The sequence below is a fragment of the Chiloscyllium plagiosum genome, unplaced genomic scaffold (genome assembly GCF_037043375.1).
Source record: "Chiloscyllium plagiosum isolate Xiang-an unplaced genomic scaffold, Cpla_swu_hap1 HiC_scaffold_1, whole genome shotgun sequence".
NCBI classification, from domain to species: Eukaryota; Metazoa; Chordata; class Chondrichthyes; order Orectolobiformes; family Hemiscylliidae; genus Chiloscyllium; species Chiloscyllium plagiosum.
Genome location: NW_028270139.1, coordinates 133,804,493 through 133,826,026, shown reverse-complemented (window position 1 = coordinate 133,826,026; position 21,534 = coordinate 133,804,493). Strand labels below are relative to the sequence as shown.

Here is a 21,534-nt window from a genome sequence, read left to right as displayed (position 1 = left end):
TCATTAGAGAAAAGAAGGTTTAGGGGTGACTTGATTGAGGTGTACAAGATGATTAGGGGGTTAGATAGGGTTGACAGTGTGAACCTTTTCCCGCGTATGGAGTCGGGTATTACAAGGGGGCATAGCTTTAAATTAAGGGGGGGTAGATATAGGACTGAAGTTAGGGGTAGGTTCTTCACTCAGCGAGTCGTAAGTTCATGGAATGCCCTGCCAGTAGCAGTGGTGGACTCTCCCTCTTTATGGGCATTTAAGCGGGCATTGGATAGGTATATGGAGGATAGTGGGTTAGTATAGGTTAGGTGGGCTTGGATCGGCGCAACATCAAGGGCCAAAGGGCCTGTACTGCGCTGTATTCTTCTATGTTCTATGTTCTATGTTCTATGACTGTTAACTGCACTCTGGCCAATTAGAGATGGGCAATAAATGCTGGCCTGGCCATTGCCACCCACTTCCCATGCATGAATAAAACAAAACACCTCTGCACCTGCACTCCTTGTAGGATTGTACCTTTCATTTCATACTGTCTCTCTATATTCTTCAAACCAAAATGCATCACACTTCTCCACATTAAACTTCATCTGGTATCTATTCTCCTACATCCTTCTCACATTGCTTCCAGGTTGTGAATTATCTGCAAAATTTGTAATTGTGCCCTATACTCCAAGACTCAATCATAGACAGGTATTAGGAAAGGCAAAGGTTCTAACACTGACCCTCCATTAAACTCCAGTCCAAGTATTCCACCAGCCTGAAAAACATCCATCATTCTTTGCTCCCTGTATTCTATCCACGTTGCTGCTGTCCCTTTTATTTCATGAGCTCTAACTTTGCTCAAAAGCCTGTTTTGCGACACCATTAGAACTTCTTTAGAGAAGTCCATGTACACCATAAGACCATAAGAAATAGGATCAGGAATGGGTTGTTTGGCCCTCAAAGCCTGCTTGATCACTCAATAGGATCGTGGCTGATCTGACATTCCTCATGTCCACTTCCTGTGTTTTTTCCATAACCCTTGATTCCCCTATTGATCAAAATCTATCTAAGCCTTAAAAACACAAAGACTCTATCACCACAGCTCTCTTTAGCAAAGAGTTCCAAAGAATCACAACCCTCTGAGAGAAGAAATTCCTCCTCATCTCAGTCTTAAATTGACACCCCTTTATTCTGCAGCTACACAGTCTGGCACTAATCTCTCCCATGAGGGGGTAACTACATTTACCCTGTCAAGCTCCTTAAGAAGCCAAAGAGAAAGTGAGGACTGCAGATGCTGGAGATCAGAGTCGAGAGTGTAGTGCTAGAAAAGCACAGCAGGTTAGTCAGCATTCAAGTAGCAGGTGAATCGATGTTTCGGGCATAAGCCCTTCATCAGGAAGGCTTATGCCCGAAACATCGATTCTCCTGCTCCTCTGATGCTGCCTAATCTGCTGTGCTTTTCCAACACTACACTCTCGACTCCTTAAGAATCCTATACGGTTCAATGAAATGACCTCTCATTCTTCTAAACTTCAGTGAGTAGAGTCCTAACCTGTTTAGTCTTTCTCATAAGACAATCCCTCCATACCAAGGATCATCTTAGTGAACATTCTTTGAACTGTCTCCAATGAAATTATATATTTCCTTAAATAAGGACACCAAAACTGCTCACAATAGTCCAGATCTGTTCCTACCAGCTCCTTGTACAGTTGCAGTAAGACTTTCCTACACTTATACTCCACCAAATTGAAATAAAGGTGAACATTCCATTAACATTCCTGATTACCTGCTGTACCTGTGTGCTGGCTTTCTGTGTTTTGTGCACAAGGACCCCAACTCCCTTTGTGCTGCAGCTTTTTGCAATTTTTTCTCCTGTAAATAATATTCTGTTCCCTTCCAACCTGAACATTAACAACCCTCATCAATCCTCTCTGCTACCTCTCTCAAAAAACTTCAGCAAGTTAATTAAGTATGATTCGCCCTGAACAAATTCATACTGACCATAAAGCTTCACCAATGTTCTACAATCATAGGAGCAGGAGTAGGCCATTCAGCCCTCAAGCCATTCAATGAGATCATGTCTGATCTGTGGATTCACTCCATATATCTGCCTTTAGCCCATATCCCTTAATACCTCTGGTTAACAAAAAAAAATCTATCTCAGACTTGAAACTAAAAACTGATCCTGCATCGACTGCCACTTATGGATGTGAGTTCCAAACATTTGCCATTCTTTGTGTTTAGAAATGTTTTCTAACATCTCCCCGAAATGTTTGGCCCTGATTTTCAGACTATGGCCCCTGGTTCTAGAATCCCCAAACAGTGGAAATGGTTTATCTTTATCTACCCTGTCTTATCCTGTTGAAGACTTTGATCAGTCACCCCTCAACTGCCTAAATTCTAGAGAAAACAGGCCTAAGTTGTACAATTTCTCCTTGTAACTTAACCCCTGCAGACCAGGTATCATGTTTGTAAAACCCATGTTGTACTTCCTTATGAAACATCCATTTATCTATAACAACTTACGTGAGTGGCCTTTTAAGAAATTATTTTCCTTTCCCAATATATACATTTTGGATGACACCAAAATAAACAGTAGTTTCAAGGGGAAACTTTAAGAGCCAATGTTTCAATTTAAATACTCATATGGCAACTCACCACAACTTCTCAACAGCTATTACCAGTGGGTAATGAATGCTGGCCTGGCCAGCAACACCTACCTCCTGAAAAAAGATAAATAAAATTTGTGATTCGCACATTTTTAGCCATTAGGATGGACAATTTTAGGATGGACAATAAGGGGACTTTCAAGTTACAAAGTATTTCCTTTCCTTTAATAGAATTGTGGGATTACCACTAGAGGGAGATATTTACTTTCCTTCCTGGGAGCTTTTAAATTACAAATGTAATTTACCTTTCTATAAGAGTACCCACACTCATATCTCAGGGTACCTTTACAAAGCACTGGAAAAAAAGTGTGACTACAAATCAGGAGTGAGAAAGAGGCAAATGAAGAAGTGATGTGTTGCCTTTCACAATTGCTTTCACTGATAATGAAGTATTTTTGTAGCCAATTTGAGCACTGCAAAATCCCACAAACAACAATGCGATAAGGACCAAATAATCTATTTTCAGTGACTTTAATTCAAATATTGTTCCCAACTCCAGGAATAACTCATCTGCTTTTCTTTGACATAGTGCCGTTGGATCTTTCACTGCTCCCTTACATTAAATGGTTTGGCCATGCTAAATTGTCCATCGTGTCCAAGGATGCGCAGGCTAAATGGACTAGCCATGGAAAATGCAGGGTTACAGGGATAGGGTAGGGGAGTGGGTCTGGGTGGGATGCTCATTGGAAGATTGGTGTAAACTCGATGAATTGGAGGGCCTGCTTCCACACCATAAGGATTCTATAATTCTACCTAAGAGGATAATTGATGTTAAATTAGTTGTTAATTTCAGATCTGAGATAGATAAATTGTTGTTAAGTAAAAGTATTAAGGGTTATGGAGTGAGGCCACAGATCATCAATGATCTAACTGAATGGCGGAACAGGTTTGAAGCGTTGAATAGCCTACTCCTGTCTTATGTTGTTATTTCCTATTTCAGACAAAAACTTGGTTTGTCATCTCTGGAAGTGCAGCGCTCCTTCGGTACTGCACTGGGTTATCTGTGTAGTCCTTTGTACTCAAGAGTCTAGATAGGACTGAAATCTACAGATTTCTGATTCAGTGTCAAGAGTGCTTCTTCTCACTGAGTTACACTGACATAACTGGAAGACGGTAGTTTGGGAGCAGACTGATACACAGCTTTTCGTAGAGAGGGAGATCATATGGCAAAAACATTGAGGTGGTGATCCTAGAGGCTGTGAGAAGAAATAGCAAACAGTGAGGGAAAGAAATGAGTGAGCCATCAAAGTAATCTAGTGATATTGAGATGGAAGGGGGTGTGATGCCATGCAGGGAATATGAGGTTAGAACAAGAGTCATTAAAGCAGTTCAATAGAGCATGGCAAGCCAATGGAAGTTGGCATAGATGAAGTGATGGGGGGTGGGGGGGGGTGGGCGTGGAGGTGATGCAGACCTTATAGTGCACTGTAGGATAACAACACAAGCTACAACATACCAGAAGAATTATAGTTTGTGGGGCACAGAAGCATGGAAGCTGCTAAAGTATTACTAGCCTTCAGGTGGTTCAGCTTCAGAGTGAAGGTAAGAATCAGCATGTCCAGGGTCTGCACATTAAGATTTAGCCTGAGGCCACAGAGATGAGAGATTGATGAGTTGGTCACAGGGGCATAAAATATCTGAAGGAGCCAAAAGGATAACTTCGATTTTAGTTGCAGAAATATTTGGCTTATCAGGTCTTGATGTCGGGTGTACAGGGCTAATTTCAAACCTGGCGAATATGAGATGTATCAGTGATGAGAATAGGTCTTGAAGCTCTAATAAGCTCTAATTTGTCTAATAAACCAAATTCTGCAAACTCAAGATCCAACTATATTTAAATATCTCCTGTGATCATTTTACCTAGCCGACTATTCTAAAACTCTTTGGGTAAATATATTCTTCCTAATATCTTGAAGTGAGATACCGTGGATTCTGGAATGTAGATTTCTGATCAAACCCAAGGAGCAAAATAGACAGCATTGAAAATTAACAAGGCAGAAGACATAAACAGAAATCCCACTGAAGCGAAGAGTCAAACTTCCTTAAGGTTCTGATAACAGAGCACAGACTTGAAACTGTTTCACTTTCCACAGGTGTTGCCAAACCTGCTGAGTATCTTCAGCAATTTTTGTTCTAACTTGCAAATATATCACCTTCTTTTGAAGCAATACTTAGGATTTACCCAAAGAGTGAATATTATTTTCGTAGCAGTATTCCTGTCTCTGGTTCAGAGGAGTTAAATTTGGGTTGCAGTCCAGACAGCTCCAGCAAGCAGAGTGCCAGTGCTGGACATTGGCTTGATAACCAGTGAGGGCATTTCTGTCTGATGGGTGTGAATGGCACTGGTTCCAATGTAAGAAAGCTCCTGAACTACATTTGAGGAAAAGTATTCAGACATGAAAAGAAAGGTAATGGAAAGAACCCTCAGGCACTTGTCCCCAGCAAGTGAATCCCAAGTCTGAAACACAGGCTATTTGAATGTATATTAATAATCACAGGTAGATAGAGACAACATAGCTAAAGTTACTGAGGCAGATGAATTTGTGATTAGATACAGAGATATAGAATGCAAGTGGAAATGGTGGTAGATTATGTCTTCAAGGCCGAGATTGATAGATTCTTGTTGTCTCGAGGAATTAAGGGCTACGGGGAGAACGCTGGTAAGTGGAGCTGAAATGCGCATCAGCCATGATTGAATGGCGGAGTGGACTTGATGGGCCGAATGGCCTTACTTCCACTCCTATGTCTTATGGTCTTATGGTCTTATTTAAAACCTAGAAAATCTGTAAGAAGAATGGGATGAGAGGAGTTGGAAATGGAATTGTTTTAGCACAATCAACAAGAAAAGTGGGCTTATGGCAATGTCTGCTGAGAACCTTAAGCCCTCCGGATTGAGTAGCAACATTCCATAAACTAAAGCTCTCATTGTTCATGATAATACCTCGTGGACTAGTTACAGATGGTTGGGGGAATCCATAGAGAATGGGACATTACTGTGCAGGGTTTTACTTTTGGGAACTCTTCAGCTATACCTATTCTGGGAATGCTTGATATTGATAGCCAGTGACAGAATGGAAATGAAAGGAAAATGTTTTCAATTCCTCCGCACAAATGTTCCACTTTGAAGTTCCACTTTAAAAATATGAGAAAGTTACCAGAAGATAAATTTTCTCAGAAGTGTACTCCCACCAACGAGCCTCACTCATTGGCAGAATATATTACAGATTGTAGTAATATTTTCCACAATTTCCCAATACATTGCTCAAATCAGTGAGACTGTGCACTAAAGTGTGTCTTCATAACATTTAATTTAATGCCAGCTGTCTTAATATACAGTAACTGAAGAGGACCAAAATTGGAACATTGGTGTGGCTAGTGTCATATGTGGAGACAAAACCGACAATGGAAATAAATAAAAGAGAGACTAACTTGGATTGGTATTGCTCCTTCTGCAGTGCCTAGATGCCCCAAAGTACTTTATAGCCAATGAGGCCTCTTGCTGAGATATTTGTGACATTGATAGTCACAGGTGAGGTGCCAGAAGACTGGAGGTTAGGTAAGGAAAGGTGGTAAGGACAAGCCAGGGAACTATAGACCAGTGAGCCTGACGTCGGTGGTGGGCAAGTTGTTGGAGGGAATCCTGGGGGACAGGATGTACATGTATTTGGAAAGGCAAGGACTGATTAGGGATAGTCAACATGGCTTTGTGCATGGGAAATCATGTCTCACAAACTTGATTGAGTTTTTTGAAGAAGTAACAAAGAGGATTGATGAGGGCAGAGCGGTAGACGTGATTTATATGGACTTCAGTAAGGTGTTCGACAAGTTCCCCATGGGAGACTGAATAGCAAGATTAGCTCTCATGGAATACAGGGAGAACTAGCCATTTGGATACAGAACTGGCTCAAAGGTAGAGGACAGAGGGTAGTGGTGGGGGGTTGTTTTTCACCTTGGAGGCCTGTGACCAATGGAGTGTCACAAGGATCGGTGCTGGGTCCAATACTTTTCATCATTTATATAAATGATTTGGATCTGAGCACAAGAGGTATAGTTAGTAAGTTTGCAGATGACACCAAAACTGGAGGTGTGGTGGACAGCGAAGAAGGTTATCTCATATTACAAAGGGATCTTGACCAGATGGGCCAATGGGCTGAGAAGTGGAAGTTGGAGTTTAATTCAGATAAATGCAAGATACTGCATTTTGGGAAAACAAATCTTAGAAGAACGTGTACACTTTATGGTAAGGTCCTAGGGAGTGTTGCTGAACAAAGAGACCTTGGAGTGCAGGTTCATAGCTCCTTGAAAGTGGAGTTGCAGGTAGATAGGATAGTGAAGAAGGCATTTGGTATTCTTTCTTTTATTAGTCAGAGTATTGAGTACAGTTGTTGGGAGGTCACGTTTACGGCTGTACAGGATATTGGTTAGGCAGCTTTTGGAATTCTGCATGCAATTCTGGTCTTCTCCCTATCAGAAAGATGTTGTGAAACTTAAATGGGTTCAGAAAAGATTTACAAGGATTTTACCAGGGTTGGAGGATTTGAGCTATAGGGAGAGGTTGAATAGGCTGGGGCTGTTTTCCCTGGAGCATTGGAGGCTGAGGGGAGACCTTAAAGAGGTTTATAAAATCATGAGGGACATGGATAGGATAAATAGACAAAGTATTTTCCCTGGGGTCGGGGAGTCCAGAACTAGAGGGCATAGGTTTAAGGTGAGAGGGGAAAGATATAAAAGAGACCTAAGGGGCAATTTTTACACACAGAGGGTGGTGTGTATATGGAATGAGCTGCCAGAGGAAGTGGTGGAAGCTAGTCCAATTGCAACATTTAAAAGGCATCTGGATGGGTATATGAATAGGAAGGGTTTGAAGGGATATGAGCCAGGTGCTGGCAGGTAGGACTAGATTGAATTGGGATATCTGGTCAGCATAGACGAATTGGACAGAAGAGTCTGTTTCCTTACTGTACATCTCTATGATTCTTTGACTCTAAGTCTTTTTTTTAAATACAGTCTGTTGTAATATAGCAATAGCTCTGTCATTCATTAAACTGATATGTCAATGTGATGCATTTAGAAAATATTGCAGCTGTACACTGACTGGTATGACAAAGGACCATGTATGTATTTTGTTAGAAGGAGAATTACTGATCCTGGTTAGGCAACTGATAGACTAAGTAGGCAGATACTGAGACAAATAAAATGAACAGAGGAGCTGAGCAGGGCTAACAATAATAAACTATGAGCAAGGGCACAATATGGCAGAGAACTCCTCATTAACCTTTTCCGTGTCGACACAAAGAGCTTAAGGGGAATAATAGCATCTTTCAAAATCAGGAACATTCTTATTTTCAGAAAAAAAGTAGATCAGCATTGTTTCTAATCCAACGGAAGGACAAATGAACAAGATCACCAACATCTGGAGATTTCATTATGACAAGGGAAGGAGATCTAGGTTATGTTCTAATATCCAAGCTGAACAGTATTATGTACAGGATCACATCATATCAATTTGTGTCACATATGATAATGAATTTTATATTAAGTTGGTTATGTGGATGCTGTTAAGAATGTGCTAAATAAGGGACAACCTCATTTAGTTGGGAGTGGATAACACATCAGATAAAACATGGCTTGAAGTAAGTTACTAAAAGGATAAGACATGTTTTGAAGAATTTTGCCCGTAGACCAGAACATGTTATGGATGGGATAACTCATACTGGAGTGTGATAACAATAGGTTAGCAACAGTCTGGTAGTATTACATATAGTTTCAAACATAGGCTAGCATGTGTAAGAGAAAGGAGAATGTGTGGCTTGTGATGTGTTAAAATAGACTAATATATAATGCATATAAGCAAATCTTAGCAGGACTTATACACTTAATGATAAGGTCCTCGGGAGTGTTGTTGAACAAAGAGACCTTGGAGTGCTCCTTGAAAGTGGAGTTGCAGGTAGATAGGATAGTGAAGAAGGCGTTTGGTATGCTTTCCTTTATTGGTCAGAGTATTGAGTACAGGAATTGGGAGGTCATGTTGCAGCTGTACAGGACATTGGTTAGGCCACTGTTGGAATATTGCGTGCAATTCTGGTCTCCTTCCTATCTGAAAGATGTTGTGAAATTTTAAAGGGTTCAGAAAAGATTTATAAGGGTGTTGCCAGGGTTGGAAGATCTGAGCTACAGGGAGAGGCTGAACAGGCTGGGGCTGTTTTCCCTGGAGCGTCGGAGGCTGAGGGGTGACCTTATAGAGGTTTACAAAATTATGAGGGGCATGGATAGGATAAATAGAGTAAGTCTTTTCCCTGGGGTCGGGGAGTCCAGAACTAAAGGGCATAGGTTTAGGGTGAGAGGGGAAAGATATAAAAGAGACCTAAGGGGCAACTTTTTCACGCAGTGGGTGGTATGTGGATGGAATGAGCTGCCAGAGGATGGGTGGAGGCTGGTACAATTGCAACATTTAAGAGGCATTTGGATGGGTATATGAATAGGAAGGGTTTGGAGGGATATGGGCTGGGTGCTGGCAGGTGGGACTAGATTGGGTTAGGATATCTGGTCGGCATGGACGAGTTGGATCGAAGGGTCTGTTTCCGTGCTGTACATCTCTATGATTCTATGTTACAAAGTCTATGTAACATGCTTATTCTTTTTTGATTATGCCATGAGTTATAAGCACTGCCTTTATTGTGGATATTACATTTTACAACATTTAACAATGAATATTAATGGACCGTTCCACTGGATGGAAGGGAAAGAGATAGAAGCCAAATGTGATTGCTCTCACTTCTTCACATATGCATATTCTACACTATAGGCGACTGGACAATGGTGACATTTCTGGCTGATGTTTCTTTCCCACATTCCTAAAATCAACCAGCCTGACGTAGCTAAATTAGTGTATACAAAGGATTAACAGCACAACTAATTCAGTAAGATAACCACCAAGGTAGTCAGGCAGAATCAACATGGTTTTGTCAAAGGAAAATCATTTTTAACTAATTTATTGAAGTTCTTTCAAAAAGTAACCAGTTCTGTAGATAAAGCACAACTAGTGGATATATTTACTTAGATATCCAGAAATTATTTGATAAGGTGTCACATCAAAGATTATTGCAGAAAATAAAAGCTCATGGTATTGAGGGTAACATATTGGCATGTATTGAAGATTGGCTGGTTAATAGAAAGCGGAGAGTTAGAAAAGGTGGGTCTTTTTCAGACTGGCAGGATTATATAAATATTGCGCCACAGGAGTTGGTGCTAGGACCTCAACCTCTTATAATTTATACAAATTATTTGGATGAAAGGACAAAATATACGGTGGCTAAATTTGCTGATGGCACAAAGATAGCAAGGAAAGTCAGTTGTGAAGATGACATAAGGAGCCTACTAAGGTATTACAGATAGAGTAAGTGAGTTGGCAAGATCTGGTAAATGGAATGCAATGTGGCAAAGTGTGAAATTGTCCATTTTGGCAGAAAGAACAAAAAAAGCGTAAAAGCAAAATATTGTGTGTGCTGGAAATCTGAAACAAACACTGAAAATGTTGTAGAAACTCACCAGGTTGATCTGCATCTGTGGAGAGAGAAACAGAGCGAGAAAGAAGCATATAATCTAAATGAAGAGACGTTTCAGAGCTCTGAGATGCAAAGAGATCTGAGTGCCCTAGTGTATGAATTGCAGATGGTTAGTATGCAGGAACAGCAAATAATCAGGGAAATCAATAGAATGTTATGTTTTATTGGGAGGGGAATTGAGTGCAAGAATAGCGAGGTCATTCTTCAGTTATATCGAGCACTGATGAGACTACATTTGGAATACTGTGCAGTGCTGGTCACCATACTTAGGTAAGAATGTTAATCTGTTGGAAGCAGTTCATAGAAGTTAATATCTGGAATGAGCAGATTGCCTTATGAGGAAGTGCTAGACAGACTATAGCTGTATCCTTTGGAGTCTAGAAGAGTCGGAGGTGACTTCATTGAAACCTATGAGGTCCTGAGGAACTTGACTGGATGGATATTGAAAGCAGATTCTGGATTAGTGGTGCTGGAAGAGCACAGCAGTTCAGGCAGCATCCGAGGAGCAGTAAAATCGATGTTTCGGGCAAAAGCCCTTCGTCAGGAATAAAGGCAGAGAGCCTGAAGCGTGGAGAGATAAGCTAGAGGAGGGTGGGGGGTGGGGAGAAAGTAGCATAGAGTACAATAGGTGAGTGGGGGAGGGGATGAAGGTGATAGGTCAGGGAGGAGGGTGGAGTGGATAGGTGGAAAAGAAGATAGGCAGGTAGGACAAGTCATGGGGACAGTGCTGAGCTGGACATTTGGAACTAGGGTGAGGTGGGGAAGGGGAAATGAGGAAACTGTTGAAGTCCACATTGATGCCCTGGGGTTGAAGTGTTCCGAGGCGAAAGATGAGGCGTTCTTCCTCCAGGCGTCTGGTGGTGAGGGAGTGGCGGTGAAGGAGGCCCAGGACCTCCATGTCCTCGGCAGAGTGGGAGGGGGAGTTGAAATGTTGGGCCACAGGGCGGTGTGGTTGATTGGTGCAGGTGTCCCGGAGATGTTCCCTAAAGTGCTCTGCTAGGAGGTGTCCAGTCTCTCCAATGTAGAGGAGACTGCATCGAGAGCAACGGATACAATAAATGATATTAGTGGATGTGTAGATAAAACTTTGATGGATGTGGAAGGCTCCTTTAGTACCTTGGATGGTGGTGAGGGAGGAGGTGTGGGCGCAGGTTTTGCAGTTACTGCGGTGGCAGGGGATGGTGCCAGGATGGGAGGGTGGGTTGCATGTTTCTTCTCGTGGGAGAATCCAGAACTAGAGGTCATAGTTAAAAAAAAAGAGGGTCACCCATTTAAGACAGAGATAAGGAAACTTCTTTTCTCTCTCAGAGGAGTGTAAATCATTAGAATTGCTTTCCTCACAAGGTTGCAGGTACAGTATTTTAAAATATTGTGAAGGCAGAGATAGATTCTTGATCACCATGGGGACGTAGAGTTTTGGGGAATATGCAAGAGTATGCAAAAATGTAAAGTTGAGGGTAAAATCAGACAGTCAGAAGATGGTCTTATTGAGTGGGGGAACAGCCTTCGAAGGGCTGAGTGGCCAGTCATGTTCCTTGTTGGTCTGTGTGCATGTGCACTATGATATAATCACTGTCCTCAGCTTCAGTCTGCTAAAATTACATAGGGAAGCAGGCAAAATTTGGACGATTTTTTTCCCAGTCTTTCCAAATCCCACTTTAAATATATCTGTCCTGAAAAAAGAGCCTTATTTTGGCCAGCCTAAAAGCAGAAGATAGTTTTGAAAATGAGTTTGTTGTTTGCTATTTTAGACGTCACTATAGAGAGTTAGCTGCAAGTTGGTAATTAAATGGCCACGTATCCAAATGTTTTGAGCTGGCGAACGAATTCCTGAGACCAATACACAACCTTAATAAGCAGTGGAAGCATGTAAGAAATTCTGTCTCACCATCTGTAATTGCTGCACCATTTCCTCTCTGTAGGCGAGCTCCCGCTTCATCTGGTCCTGGAAGTTATCTGATCAATTAATGGATGAATGAACAGAAAACGTGGGTCAGATAAACTCGGTTTTATAGAGGTGGCTATCAACTATATTTTACATTATCCAAACAGCTAACAAACCAAACTTCATTCTAATCATCGAAAATTATATCCCTCGAGTTCAACAGTTTGCTGTATGTCTTCACGCCGCACTAAGTTCGAGAATCACATTTTCACAGATTTTCAACAGTAACATGCGGTGATAGCTTTTGTTATTTTTACAATTATAGATCGCTGCACAAATCGACCATTTACCTGCATGCAGTGCCCATACCAGGCAGTTTGTAATAAGAAATAGAGAGCCAGAACGATGCTTCCTTAAATTAATGATTATCTTAAAGGGAGTTGCACGTTTTTTAAAAAACAAGATATTGCGGATATACTGTTGTAAACTGAGCATGGTGTGTTTTTATTTTGCTGTGACTGCTACAACCGAGCTGAACACAATGCTTAAAAAAGAGGAGAAAAATAATATCTTACTGACAACAGTGAAAGAAGCGTTACCCTTTAACGCCTGAAATTCCTGTTCTAATCTCCGCCTCAAGTCAATCTGCTCCAATAACACTTTCTGAAGTTCTTCTGGAAATAAAACACAACGCTTGATTTAAAGAATGCAAAACTATCTGGTCTTGATACCTATTTATATAACCACCCCTTCTCCGGCGAAATTACACATTTAACCTGTCAAATCCTTATAATTTTAACCGGGCCGATGACATCTAGCAAATGTCCATAAATATTGGAATAGGTTTCAACTCTTCGTCTGTTTATATCTATGCTACTCCACCAGAAACGCAAAGCTTTTTGTTATTTCTCACTGATATCCTGACTCGGATATTTCTGTGTTCACAGGTCTCTGTTTGTCTTTCTCCTTCATTCCTTATTTATCAAATCATTTATCTTAATCTCTTATCCTATTTATGTATCTAGTAATTATAATTTTATTTTGCATCTATCTATAATGACGGTGAACGACCTTCTGAATTGTAGAGTTAGGTTCCTTCTATTAACTTATCGGTTCAATTATTAATTTCCCCACCAAAAAAGAGCACAAAACTCCATTTGTTATAAAACAAAACAATGCAATAACAAACATACAATAAAAACAGATTTATTCGGACCGTTGAAGTAATGTATAATGATATAAATTACTGTGATTCAGTAACATTCAGTGCATTTTACAGATATTTTAGTCACATGCAACACGTAGAGGTTTTTAAACATTGCTGTTCGGTAATGAAGAAGATGAAATAAATGTATCATTACAATCTGATTACAGGACCTTTTTAATTTATATTAGGCAATAATGTCAAATATGAAGGGGAAAATATGCAACATGTTCACTTAAAACGCAGCAATCTTTATTCATGCTGCTTAGGTACCAAAATATCAGCGCAGTTTCTCCGGCTGCGTTATTCTGTGGTGATTAAAGACTCAGAAGGATTGAAACAAAAGCTTACATGGGTAGATCGATGAACGTGTAGATGATTACTGTATGGAGATTCGGTTGTAAAGGGACTCGTGATGATATGTAAATGATATACTGCGCGATAGTAGACTTAAATAGTACACTAATACAGGCAGGTAAATCAACTTGTTAGATATATGGATTTCAGCACTGGCATAATATAAAAGGGTAATCAATAGTAATGTTTATTCTGGTTGAAAACACTCCAATGAAGCGCCTTGGGACAGCTTATTCAAGGCGCTATATAAATACAAGCTGCTGTTGTTTATAGAGTTATTTACATTTATGTAATGGCGAGCCACATGTAAACACTGAACACGTTTACCTTTCTCCATATTTTCCACATCAGTCTTGATAGAAAGTGGTGATGTTGATTCTTGCGTCTGGTCACCTATCCAATTAAAAACGGTAAAACCCTTTTACAATCTTTACGGGACATTCACTTTTCAAATCAATATCGTATAGGGGTTTCACTGATTGTAAGTGTTTATTGTTCTTAAACGGTGATTTGTTTAAAATGGCGACCCCGCACACCACAAAATTCCGTGTAGTGGGAACTGTCCCCATTACAATATTAATTGTCTCTATCCACATTCTTTAACAGGGATAATGTTTGCAACTGTAAAATAAAATAGACAATCTAAAGCATTGCTAATTTCTCCGGGGAAAGTGGTATTTAAATAAAATGATACGTTGTGAGTATATTGTAAGGGACTTCTCCCCTAATAAGAGCAAAAAAAAGCGTGTGTATTTTTGTTCATTCTGAACCCTCGATGTTCGCTCTCATCTGACAGGCAAATTTGCAGACATAGCCCCAGGATAACAACCTCGTTTGACAGTCAATTAACCGCGAATCGACAAAGCCAAACGAGTTTGCATTACATAAATGGCAAATTAGATTCTTTTATTCTCTCTCCCTCCCCCTAGAACAGATACCTCCCCCGCTCAATGCATCAGAACGCGGCATCAGAACTTCTAATCACGTCCTTTGCTGTCTTAGGTAAAGCCCTTGGCGACATTTAGCAATAAGAAAAGGTGGATTCATTTAATTTGTTTAAGATAATAAAGGGAATTTTCTAATGTATTGTATGCGAGGCTCATTATGAGCCAGATGATATCAGCGCTGATGGCTGTCATAAAACACCTTTATTATCTCTGTTGACAAATATTAAAAGCAACAAGCTTCATACATCCAGCTTTTGAAAGGGAACAATATTGCATTATGTTAGTGTAAAATATTGTTCATTTTAGTTTGTTCTTTCCAGCCAGTACTAATATGGTGTTTATATTTTCATCTTTCTAATTGCATGTGATAACCTGGTTTCACTTTGTCCCGCAAACTCAAGTTAAATTAGTCAATGTTGTTGATTTATTTGCAACACCTCCGGATCCTTTGTAATTTTTGGGGGGTGTTTTCCCTTTGAATTTAGCACTTGTAGAATTTTCTTTGCGAAGTATTCTCTTTCTTTGTTACCTTAATTATTCGATATAAGTTTTAATTTATCATAGTCTTTCTGGTCATAGTCACTCACTTACCCCCAGGTTCCCGCCAGAACCCCACCCCCGAACTGTCAGATTCCTCCGTGAAACAATCCTGCTGTTTAATTTCAACTGCAACATAGAATACATCAGTGCGGCAAAATCACACACAAAAAAGGTGGAAATATGATGGGGGTTAAAAAAGGTCACCGACAGAAATAGGGCCAACGGATAAACAAGGGGTCAGCTAAATGAGGAGTGGGTAAACAATTTGTCCAGCGTCAACAGATAAACAGAAGGTCAAAGTAATGAAAAGAGGGTAAACAATTTATTCAGGGTCAACAGATAAACAGAAACAGAGAGAGAAAAAAATGATGGACCCAGCCACGGAATCACAAGTAAACACGTGTTAGAGAGGAAACCAGGTCACAGGTAAACAGACAGACAAATACATAAAGGACCAAATGTTAACAATAAGCACAGGGCCACAAAAATAAAGTGCATTTAAAATATATATAACATATATAACATGTATTGTTTAAACTGTTGTTCCAGGTGGAACTTTGAAATTGACCGGTATAATTTGTAATTCCCACAAAGTTGTGTTTAGAAAAAGTGTCATTTTGTACTTACTGGAAAAACTGTCTTCATCTTTTTTAGGGTAGAGTGAATGCTTTTTGGTTCCATTTTTAAGACCCTGTTGGAAGATTACAAAATGATAGGAAATATTAGAATTATCCGGGAATGAGGGGGAGGCAGTTCGCTTGTTGGAGTCGGTGTTGTTAATTTGCTGAGAAACCTTGTTTGTAAACTTGGCCCCATGCTGTGTAATGGAAACGAAGACGGCACTAATGTTCAATAATTAAAAGTCCCAGGAAAGGGGGGGGGGGGAAACACATGTGGATGAAAAGCAAATCAAATCACACATTACAGAGAATCAAATTATGAAATAGAATTTCGAGGCTATATTATTGCACTATTGATTTCTTTAGGGACACGATCGTCTTTAGCCGCGCCTCTAGGCGCATGTTCTAGCCCAAAGCTGTGTTGCAGTCATAATGAGCTAAATAGCCGAAAGGTGATATTTACGTCTTTGTAATTGGGCTGCTCCAATGATACTGGATCGCAGGGAGTGGGTCCCTTATCAATGATTGGATCTTCCTTGGCCTCTCTCTTGTCAACACTTGGTTCCATTTTGGAGCTAGAGAAGTGACCCGGCTCTTTAGTCGCTGTAAACCCGGTGTCCTGTGACAGGCTTCTGCTGTTGTTGTGGGTGTACTGCTCCAGAGGGACCCCCTCTTCCTGAGCGTCTGCTGAGAGTTTGTGGGTCTCGACATCCACCTCTTGCTCTTCCTCGCTCGCCACGCTGTCGCTGTGGTAACTGCAGCTGGTACCCGGGGAGGGGTGTCGCTCTGAGCTGAAGTCCTCGGCGTTGCCATGAAGTTTGGCGATGCTCTCGATGTCCTTCACCACCGGCTTGAAGGCCGAGAGGTAGCTCTGCTTCCGGGCTGTGAAAGCAGACACCTCCAGGAGCTTGAGCCTGCCTTCAGTGGGCAGCCTGTGCTCCTGGCCTCCCGCAGCACTGAGGCTGTCCCTGTCAAACAGGCTGTCTCTGGGAGCTGCTACTGCCAGGCCACCAGCTTCGCTTTGGTCAGACACATCCAGGAAAGTCTGCCTTAAATTCGGGGACTCCCCCACTGATGTGATGGCACTGGGTTGGGGATGTAGGTAGGTTGGCACCGGGATGCCATTGGCCGCCCTGGGGGGCCAGAACATACACAGGGGCGGGTAGAAGGTGTCCTTTCTGCCGGGCCACAGGAGACCCGATAGTCCAGCCTGCTTCGGCTCCCCAGCCAGGGAGTCCGCGTCGTCCTTTTTCTGGCACAGCCCAAAGGCAGGGAAGGTGTAAGGGTTGGGAAACAGGGAGGCCGCCGGGAATTTCTGCAGCATCCCAAAGCCTTTGCTGGGCACCGGGATGACTGGATAACTGCGGAGGTTTTTCCGAGAGGAGGCGCTGCCTCCGTCCTCCTCGTCCTCAGCAAACCTGGCTCTCTTCTGGGAGAGCTCCGGGCCCATCATGTGGCTGATCACACTGTTCACCGCTTTCACGGAACTGAGCGGGCCGCAATGTCCGGGCAAGGCTCGTTTCCGACTGCCCCCGTTAAACATGGCCTTGACATCTTCCCAAGCGTAGGTCAGGTCCTGGGGAGGATTCTTGTCAGTCAGCCTGAGGTGTCGCCTCCAGGAGTTGAAGTTGGCCGCATCAGGTTGAGTGTACTTAGCTTCTGGAGTGCGGTGAGAGTGGAAGATGAACTTATTGGGAGAGAAGTACATGCTGCAGTAGGTACACTTGATGCACTTTGCCCTTGAACTGTTGTAACGGGCTGGTATAAAGCTGCCCCGGCTCCCCCAGGCACATTCGTGGCTGACGTCGAAAGCAAAATTATCAGGCAGCTTCGGAGGCTTGTTCTCGCCCAGAAACGACTTGCAAAGTCTCTCGGCTTCCCGCTTGGTGATCATGCCACATCTCCGCGATGAGATAGGCATGGCGCCAGCCCTGCGCAGTATCTCCAACTGCACCGGAGTACATTGCACACAGGTGATCCCCAAAGCCACCCTCCTGTTGTGGATTTCATTGTAACTGTAGTTTTTGAGCAGAGTGTTGGAGATCTGAGCCAGGCACAGCCTCTCCTGGTTGTCAATGATGAGGGACACGATTGGTACCCCGTACAGAATGACCTGGCCCACTTGATTGGGCTTCATGGGGAGATGGGGGGATCTCTGCTGATTCAGGGAATCCTGTTCGAAGGAACCCGTCGGTGCCACATCACTTGGTGCTGGGAGTGCGGTAGAGACGCTTTCCATAGTGCTCGATGCTTATTTAGAAGCGCTTCTCTTTGTACCTGCGCCATGGAGAAAAAAAAAGAATAACATTAAAGCAGAGAAGAGAGCGTTACAGTCTCACAATGTGATCAATATTAACATACACCTTAATAGGCCATCGATCAAAGCGTCGCGGTTGCTAAAGGCCTTTTAATCCCAGATATAAGCACCAGAAGATTGATTCAATACGGGCACGGTGCTAATGAAATTGTGAAATGTTCTTATGTACAGTAATAGATTAATCAATATATTGTAACGACTTGTCAAAAACTGATAACGAGACAGGCACATCCCTGCAATCTCTGAATAACCCCGCATGGGAAAGAATTCCACCTCCCCCCAACCAAAAAAAATTAATTTAACAGGAAACGCCGCGTTATTCATCGCAACCTCCCCTTCGCCGGACGGTTTTTTTTTTGTCTTAGGCAGGAATGAATTAATTCAATTAATAAAAGCAGCAACTTGTTCCCATTTAGCCCTGCTCCCTTCGCTTCCTAGTGGCTTTTGTTTTCCCACCCAAACAAGAAAATATCCGTCCACAGAAAGCTCTGCGTAAAGAATCGCGGCCAGGAAGCGAAACGGTGGATCCATTCAGATCGCTGGCAGTGGAGGGAGACGGGCGAGCGGTCTAAGTGGAGACAGTTGAGACACTGAGAAGGTACCGGAGTCAGGAAGGTACTGAGTAAAGGGAAATAAAGAAAGAGAGATATATAGAGAGAATCCCGAATGGGATTTTATATATAAGCGTTATATCAGAGAAAAGTAGGAAGTAAAATACTGTAGAAGGAAAAAAAAATTCCAATAAATAAATTACCGGGATTATCAAAGTGAGGTGCAGGCCCGACAGACTCATGAACTCGGACAAGCAGAAGGAAACTACTGAGCATATTTTATTCACCCAATCGATCGACTACTCATTCTATTGACATCCACCGCTTTCAATTAAGTATTTTTAAGTCAACCAATTACCTGGTGCACAAAGCCCCGGACAGGCCGTTACTCCAGCATAGTGGCCTCGGCGGCAGCTCGTCCCGCACCTTGCTGTCAGCCCACCCGCGTGTTCGCAACCCCTGGTGTGTCTGACCGCTGTTTGCACGGCACATCCCAGAAGCTGCGGCAGTCACAGGCTGCTCTGGACTGTGATGGAGCTGAGAGTTTAAGAGCTGCAGGGAGCCCCCGGGCTGAGTGTTCCAGCTCTGAACTCTCAGCCCTACCATCCAACAGCAATTATCACAGCTGCTAACGTCACTCCCTGACTGACACTGGATAAATGGACTTCTCCGGCATCTAATAAATTCAGTGACTCCCAAACGTCGGGCTCCAGGCTAGCGAGCATACCTTTAGAGCTTTACATACTGTAGAGAACTATTCAATTGAATTCAGTTTCTTTAACGCTTCCTCGCTCTAAGTGGTACTTAGATTAATCAAAATAAAATTATCGCTAGATAATTATTGAAATATGTCGACAAGTCCATCCACATCATTGAAAACTTACCGTTTAGTAGGGCCAATGAAAGACTTTTTAAACGTCGTCTGATGTTCAGCTGGTTCTTTATTTGTCTTTCTTCGCGGAAGAAGGGATTTCCCTCAATTCTAACGAATGTAACCCGAAATATTTAAATACGCGAAGCGAAAATTAGTTGAAAAGTTAAAAAAAATGCTCCGCGTCGGCTCTATCATTAGCAACTTCGTCAGAGCTCCCTCTGTTAGTCGGGTTTCCATTCTGTATGCAGACAGGCAAAACAATTTTGAAAAACATCGTCAGTATATTTAATGCCAGCAAACTAGGAGCCCCTGTGCTCCAAAACCTTCCAATACTTAAATTACTGTTAATTATTTAGTAGCTCTTCAATACACAAATGTCATACCGTCTGTATTACAGCGAAGTCATTAAATGAAATATAGTGTACATGTTTTGTACCACACTTCTATACTGTAGGACGCACGCACATAGCCACATGCTGAGGTGCCATACACTACTGTATAACGAGGGTCATCGGTTTGGTTTTGGAAGCGTGGGAGCTTGATTCATGTGCGCGGTTTGTGGTTGTTGAAGTTAACTCTTCAAAAATACAGAACTGTTCCAGAACATAGTCTGTTCCAGTGGACGGAAAAGTACACACCCTGCACTTAAGATTCAGACAGATCTTTAAAGAGAAGGATGTATATTAATTGCACATAATGTGTGGAGAACTGGTGAAAAGGCCGTGAAGGTGATGAAAATGAAGGTAGAGTGGATAGGGGTTGATGTGACTGAGACAGCGAGGAAGAAGTGTTGAATTGGAAGCAGAAACCTGGTGAATTCAGAGGGAAACAGTAACTGTACACTAATAAAGGGCCTTCTGGAGGAACTGCAGTGAGAAATCGGGCATCTCTTGATCCAACTCGACAAAGTTGGCTTTGAAACACTGCACCCAATCCGTACAAACCGCGATCGATAACAAACTGTAAAACCGTGGGGCTGCTTGTGACACGATCTTCTGTGATTTAACGACTGGGCAGGGTTCTTGTGAGCCAGCCGGGCGGATCGGTGGTGACTGGCTTCACAGCTCATTCACTTGTCTCTCTAAGCAAATCAATTGTTTGTTATTCAGTGGGTAGCTCACGTCAGACACCTGTGAAAGCACAAAATCCAGCGATGACTCCTTCAGCCACCGCTCTGCGGTCCGTTCACAGGCAGCTTTTGTCTCATGGACTGCGCTGCTACTAATTGCCCAGCGGATACGACCACATTCTCAGGCGGAAATTTTTCAAACCGTTAACCCTCTATACTGTTGGCCGAAGACAGACTCAATCGACTCCATCTCTAATTTGGACTTTCAATTCTTGCTAAATCTGAATGCGAACAGTTAACCTGAAAATTTACAAAGTGTGCGGAAATATCTGAAAAACTAATTCAGCAGGGCAAGGCTAACATTAAAACAGTATTCGTCTATTTAAACCAAATTAACTTAAACTATTGAAAGATTGATGGATGTTCGAACTCTCATTGTTAGCATTAACTACTGCGGTGAGATTCGAATCAGCCTCTACGGGAAAGATGATTCCCAAGTTTATCCGGGTCCAGTCCGGTTTGGAAAATCTAACGACAACGGGTTACAGCGCAACATGACGCGCCTTTCGCAAAGTGGGGCAGCTTCACACAGAGAGGGAAAGAGACGGGAAAAATGTCAAGCGCGAAAGAGGATAGCAGAAAGAAAAAGACGAAAAGGTAAATAGGACACAGAGAGACAAAACTAGGAACAGGAACGATTCAAAGCATTTAAAATTAGAATCCAAAACTTGTTAAAAGGCCTTTGACTTTTTTGCTATATTTAGAACTTTTAACTTGTATCACCATTCCTATTCGACTAAAGTGACTATCAGATATTAAATAAGTCATAGAATTAATCAGGGCATTAGTAATAATTACACTGTCAATGACAATCTTAATTAGTAAAAGGAAAAGGGATGATAATTATTAAACAATGCTACTTGTACTATTAGCGTTAATGCTTCTGTTAGCAGTAAAAATAGT

At 42.0% G+C, this 21,534-nt stretch overlaps 1 protein-coding gene across 3 annotated transcripts in view; it reads right to left on the bottom strand.

Annotated features, from left to right (window-relative positions):
* skor2 (SKI family transcriptional corepressor 2) overlaps positions 1-21,534 on the bottom strand; it is a 171,990-nt gene that overhangs the window by 15,048 nt on the left and 135,408 nt on the right. The window contains exons 3-9 of one of the 3 annotated variants that reach the window (XM_087994584.1): positions 19,513-19,740; positions 16,224-18,037; positions 15,768-15,831; positions 15,192-15,266; positions 13,981-14,046; positions 12,668-12,766; positions 12,096-12,163 (exon numbers count right to left, since the gene is read on the bottom strand). In XM_087994584.1, coding sequence (XP_087850710.1) covers positions 12,096-12,163; positions 12,668-12,766; positions 13,981-14,046; positions 15,192-15,266; positions 15,768-15,831; positions 16,224-17,999 — 2,148 coding nt within the window. In that variant the 5' untranslated portion in view covers positions 18,000-18,037; positions 19,513-19,740. Of the gene's footprint in view, positions 1-12,095; positions 12,164-12,667; positions 12,767-13,980; positions 14,047-15,191; positions 15,267-15,767; positions 15,832-16,223; positions 18,038-18,986; positions 19,090-19,512; positions 19,741-21,534 lie in introns of those variants that run through there. The other 2 variants (XM_043716810.2, XM_087994589.1) reach the window with 2 other exon arrangements.